At 50.9% G+C, this 6,000-nt stretch overlaps 1 protein-coding gene across 1 annotated transcript in view; it reads right to left on the bottom strand.

Moving 5' to 3' along the window:
• Positions 1–732: 732 nt before the first annotated feature.
• LOC144180113 (phospholipid-transporting ATPase ABCA3-like) overlaps positions 733–6,000 on the bottom strand; it is a 188,416-nt gene continuing 183,148 nt past the window's right edge. The window contains exon 26 of the mRNA XM_077708509.1: positions 733–1,401. Within this exon, the coding sequence (XP_077564635.1) occupies positions 1,129–1,401 (273 nt within the window). The 3' untranslated portion in view covers positions 733–1,128. The remainder of the gene's footprint in view (positions 1,402–6,000) is intronic.

Genomic DNA, 6,000 nt, shown 5'->3' with positions numbered 1-6,000 from the left:
AGTGCGGCGCGCTCTCTCACTCCGCCGGTGGGCGGCGCTGCGTGCGGCGCAAGCGCGCTGTGCGCATGTGCAGCGCCCTCTCTCTCCGCGGTCTCCTCTCCTTCGGGCGCGCTGCGCATATGAGTGCCGCGCTCCGGCCGGTCTCTCAGTCGACGGTCGTCCGCGCTACGCTTGCTCTCTCTCTCTCTCTCTCGCATTACCCGACGATTGCTCATGCAATTCGAGTAATCGACCCAACGGAAACGCACAATGATACCCCCTTCAGCGTCGCATCACACCAGGGTTCCCGCGAGGGGACGTGGGCGTAATTTTTATGTGGTTTTTAAGGCCCGGTGAAGCTGTGTACCCACGACTTTTGGTCAAAGATGACTTCTCATAAACGACGGGAAAACAAGGAAAGGAGTAGGAATAACTAAATTAAATTGAAATGGACTCGAAGGTTGTCAACCATTACGTGAGGGTTGTCAACCACTCGAAGGTTGTCAACTATTCTTTCCCACTTGTCACGAGTGTGAAGGTGAGGTTGATGCTCCTACCTTCAACTTTCAATGCGGACAGCGAGCATGTGATCTAGCGAGGCCCCTGACAGCTGGGGGCCCAGGGCTGCAGCCCCCGTAGCGCCCCCCCCCCCCCCCCCCCCCTAATCCAGCCCCGGTCCCACCCACGCTACGAGCGCTGATTCGTTGGTGAACACATTATAACTGTTTCACCTACCTTCACGAAGCACTGCGAAAATTCCTGCACTAGAAACCGCAGAGAGGCAAACATTGTCTAAAATTATTTCAAACGTTATACTATAGTACAGGACATCCATGTTTTCGATTCTGGGGCAATTAAAGAGAACAAAAAAATAGTGCTTACAGTCGACACACAGCAGGTTTCAAAATTTTCGCACGCGACTACACCCAAGGGGTAAACAACTTCCCTGAATTCGATTAATATACCATGCAGGTCAAGTGCTGCCGTAAGGAAGACCATACACCATTTATAAAATCTTAAACATAATCAGTGCCCAGATCAGCGTTCAACAACAGTACTGAGGCAGTTCCACTGTTGCTCAGAGGCAATAAATTCGGCGGGTCAAAGTTCTGGCTGAAGCAAAAGCGCCCCTATGGCCAGACGCGAGGACTACGTTGTTTTCCCGGTCGTGCCGGTAGTGGTCATGCCGGTAGTGGGTGCCGCGGTCGTCGTGCTGAGTATGCTGGTGCCCTTGTAAGGCGAAAGCTCGAGCCTCCTCTCGTACGGCTCGATGCAGCCCCTGGCGAAGTCGACGAAGATCTCTTCCAGGTTGCAGTCGGACACGAAGGCGTACTCGAAGGCGTACAGCTTCTGCAGACTGTTCACGCGGGCGAAGACTTCGCTCCACGGAATCTTCTGCCAAAGGTGGAACTTGAACACCCCCTGCACAAAAAGCAGCCACGTTTCTGGAAATTGAAGGCTATAGGATCCCTGTACTGATAAATAATTAGCTAATTATAATTAGTGCAGAGAAATTCCGCCTGTTTTATACGACATAACGGCAATCGTGCCGGTAGCATAACGTAGATGCAGAAATGATTTTGTTGCCTATGCAAATTTCATAAGATGTTCCATCTTTGTTCACATTTGTTCATACAGTTTTTTGCGTAACATTATGATGCGGAGCAGAGGGGGGAAAGACGTGGATATGTGGAGGCTCAACGTTAGGCCTAACATCGTACTTTGCAGTCTAGTGTTTTCGACTGCTAGCCCCCGCTCGATGAGCAGTGAGCATGACGTTACCCGGTATGTCATGAGGCTCGATGTTTAGGTTACTTAATGTTGCGACTAAACATACCCCATAGACCTGCCGCAGCACAGCTCTGAGATTTAAGTTGCAAACCGGTACCCATAGGAAAAAGTTCTCATGTACTTCGAACTGCAGGTTTTCCGGATGACGTCGCAAAACCTCATGGCGTAAGGTAAGTCCTAAGTTCCCGCGCACACTGGGCAGCTGCTACTGTTACTGTAGTGTTGCAGCCCCACACGTACAGAAGCAGGTACGCGCTGTGATGTGCAGGACAAACTGAAAGCAAAGCGTTAGGCCTGATTTCCGGAACGTGACCGATGATTTCGTCTCTGCAAAGTTTCACGCACACACAGAACAGCACACACCTGCAACCAACGCGTCATGACGGTGCATGTGTGCCGCTTTGGGGCGATGTGCCGGGGTCGACACAACCAAACCGACGGTGTTTCGTCTGTTTATAAGTATAGATGCGCACTCTGCTTTTATAACTTCGCCCAAGTCCAGCCGAGAATGTGCTAGCCCTTGATTTTGCAGCGAAAGCTACACTGGCCGAGGTTGAGGAGTTTCGCGTGGACCTTGAAGGGCCGTGCTGCGGAAGCGCGAGGAGCATTGGACTGGATTGGAATAAATTAGATTGTATTGGATTGGACTGGAAATCCAATCCAATTGGAGTGCGGGTGTGTAGAGGAATGGGTCTGCACATTCGCAGGTCTGCGCATTCCAGAGGAGTAACGTCATAGCCGCGGCAGACGCACTGGCGCAGGCGCGTGCCCAGCTGTGCGCCTTCGTTGCGGAGTAGCCGAGTCTGACGCTGTGCCGGAGCCGCTTGATAGCCGTTTCGCGCGGCTCCTGGAGAGCCGTGCTGCGCATGCGCGAGGAGCAGTGACTGGACTGGACTGGACCGGACCGGATTGAATTGGATTGGACTGGACTGGACTGGAATGGACTGGATTTGATTGGATTTCTGAAACTTAGCTCACGCTACGTATATCCTGACATAGCCGAGCTAAGCTACTGCTAATTTTTTAGATGCGAACGCATCTTATTCACTCGCCTTGTCCCTGCATCCATCCGGCGTTGTCGGCGTTGTCGGCGTCCGCCCCTCCCCCATTCTCATCGCCGCGCCAGCTGCGCTCTCCCCCGCTCACCCCCTCTCCTCTCCGATAGCGAACACTCTCTCGCCAGGGGCATTGGATTGGATTGGATTGACTTGGATTGGATTTCGATTGGATTAAAGTGGATTGTGTTGGATTGTGTTGCGTCATAGCCGCGGCAGACGCACTGGCGCCGGCGCATGTGCAGTACTCTCTCTTCCGCGGTCTCCTCTCCTTCGGGCGCTCTGCGCATATAACCGGTGTGCCGCTCTCCGGCGGCCTTTCGGTCGACGGTTGCTCTCTCCGCCTGCGCTTGAAACCCCCTCAGCGTCGCATCACACCAGGGTTCCAGCAAGGGGAGGTGGGCGTAATTTTTTCACTTACACCCCGTAGCTCAGTGTTCTTCTTGGAGCGTCCAGAAGCGCACACCGCGAGGGCGACTTTCTCTTATTTCGGTCAAACTGCGGGCGGCCACAAAGGGGGTAAGTAGCAGTGGTGTATACGGGGGTTCAATTTGGGGACTGGCCACGCCACAAAAGCATTGCGAGAAAGAACATCACAAGAGAAAAAGTAAAAAAAAAAAACAATTCAAATCGTAACTGTTCGAAATACAGGATGCGCACAACAGAAGGCTTGTTGTAATTATTCTTTTTTGTTGTTTCTCATCCAGGTGAAGCGCGCAGTGGCTGATCAAGGAGGGAAGCGCAAATTTCGAATCCGCCTAGGCTTCGTGAATGGCTCTGGGTCAGAAAATAGTGACCGTTGTTCTGCTTTTTATTATGCAGATTGGGTGGGCCTGCTCATTTACCAAAGTTTGAGTGGGGCCCGAGTGTAGCGACAGTTAAAAGCGGGAATGATTTCTGGGAGTTCCTACAATATAAAATGCTTAGACCGGACTCTGAAGAAAAAAATCGTGTCTTTCCAAGTGCGCCTTTATTCCGAAGATGGCAGTCAGCGAATAAAACAAGACACACGCAAGCTGCCTTTAATTACCCCACATTATTAGTGGAAAAACACAAAGCGTGGCGACATACTAGTGACTTCCTTGCATTTATCCCAGTGATATCGCAGGTACAAAAATGTGGTCGCCCGGGCGTAAAAATAGGCCATGAAATAGAATTATGGACATAATAAATGGGCAAGATGGAGTCAGAATTTAAGACAGCGCTTTTTTGTTTTGTTCAGGACAGCCAAATTTTTGTTCTGGTAGTGAAATTTAGGGCGAAAAACACAAACATTGGCATACTCAACCTGGTAGGGCATTTATAGCGGTTGGTGGTCTGGTAATTCATGGCTCTGTCAGTGTAATGGTTTATGGAACTTGTGCATCGGGTTATCCACGTGTGATATTTTAAAGGGGAATTCGAAGGCCACAGATGCGGGAAATCATCTTGATAATCGCAGGCACAATGGCTGTGGTAAACCTCCTCACTACGAGTGAATATATCCGCACAACCTCATCCCAAAACACTGCAAATTACTTACTGCACTCGCCCTCCCCTATCTTCCTCCGAAATCGCGGGCACTGACTGGGCAACGAAAACCACCAGCTAGCGCGGCGCGTCGTAGAGCTGGAACGGTACTCCCGCATCAACAATGTTGAAATCAGAGGCGTACCCTCGACGCAGGGTGAAGATTGCGCAGAAATTCTCGAGAAAATTGGAGAAAAAATTGACTGCCCTGTTACAGCGTCCGATATTGAGGTTGTTCATCGCATACCCGCAAAAGACGGTCCGCACATTCTCGCTCGGTTCTGCTTGCGGACAAAGAAAGCGGAGTTCATAGCGAAGGCAAGGAAGGCACGACACGACTCACGGCTGGCTCTATTAGATTCACGTCAGAAAATAACAGTGTCAAGCTGGTCTTCGTAAACGATCACCTGACTTCCGAGAACAAACGACTCTTCGCGCAAGCTTTGGCTCTCAAAAAAGAAAAAGAGTGGCAGTTCCTCTGGGTCGAAAACTGCAAAATCAAAGCACGCAAGACGGACGATAGCCACGTCTATCGAATCTCGGGGGTCAGTGATCTTCTCGTCTTTGCATGAACGCAAGCGCGCATCAAGTCCCTAATGCGATCATGTATTACACCGTACACAAGCTAAGTACCCTACTAAAACAAATTGCATAATCTTCCCACGTGGGAACCCTGAGGGGATGCAAAGCCGTGGAGTAGTAGCGTGTTAATTGGTTGTTAGAGTAAATACACGTGTAGTAGCGTATTAAATGTCTTCTTTATTTATCGAGTAGTGGGAAACGTTTTGCGGCTTCTCGTTCTCGAAGCGACGAATCCGCTGTTCGACGCTGGCGTTTCGAAGCGTTGTCACGTTGCCGAACGCCATCTGGATCAGCTACTCGCCGCTGGCGTTTCAAAGCGGCTTCTCGTTCTCGAAGCGAGGAATCCGCTGCTCGACGCTGCCGTTTACGTTCGGCGTCGCGAGCTCTCCTCTGTGCAGCCTTGTCTTCGGAGGTGCTAGCGGTTCTGACAGTGTGCTGGCTGGCGCTAGTTGAAGGTGTGCCAGCCAGTTCTCTGACGGAATCGTTGGCGTCCATTTGCAGTCATCGGACGGCGCAGTACCGAAAAAGCAAATGAGCGGAGCGCGGACGGGTTTATTTGCAGAGCAGAGGGAGTGGAGAAGAGGAGCTGCGCGCATGCGCGTGATTGGACAGCTGGTGTGCAGAGGGAAAAGGAGGAGCAGCGCGCTCTACCGCACAAGTGGTGTGGAGAGGGGGAAGGGAGAGAGAGCAGCGTTATCACAGCTGTTGTCGAGAGGAGGAGAGGTGCGGACGCCCGACGACGGAGGGTCGACTAAGAGATGCTTTGCATCTAAAAATTCAGCCACATCCCACATATCCGTTATTCACTTTAACATCCGTAGCCTACCCAAACACTACGATGATCTTGTCAACTTTTTAACACTCTCCAACCACAACTTTTCCTTTATTTGCATGTCGGAAACCTGGTTATCATCTAGTGACGACAGGCTGTTTTCTTCCCCGAGTCACCATGCTGAATTTAATCACCGCCCGAATGACCGTCATGGCGGTTCAGCTATATTAATTTCAAACGCATTATCTTACAAACGTCGCAATGACATAACTTTTAGCACAGCAAATATTGAATCAGTCTAGACTGAATTCG

Source organism: Haemaphysalis longicornis, unplaced genomic scaffold (genome assembly GCF_048455015.1).
Source record: "Haemaphysalis longicornis isolate Haplotype H1 unplaced genomic scaffold, Haemaphysalis longicornis Haplotype H1 scaffold_4, whole genome shotgun sequence".
NCBI lineage: Eukaryota > Metazoa > Arthropoda > Arachnida > Ixodida > Ixodidae > Haemaphysalis > Haemaphysalis longicornis.
The sequence above is the reverse complement of the archived record's forward strand: the minus strand, read 5'-3'. Positions and strand labels throughout refer to the sequence as shown.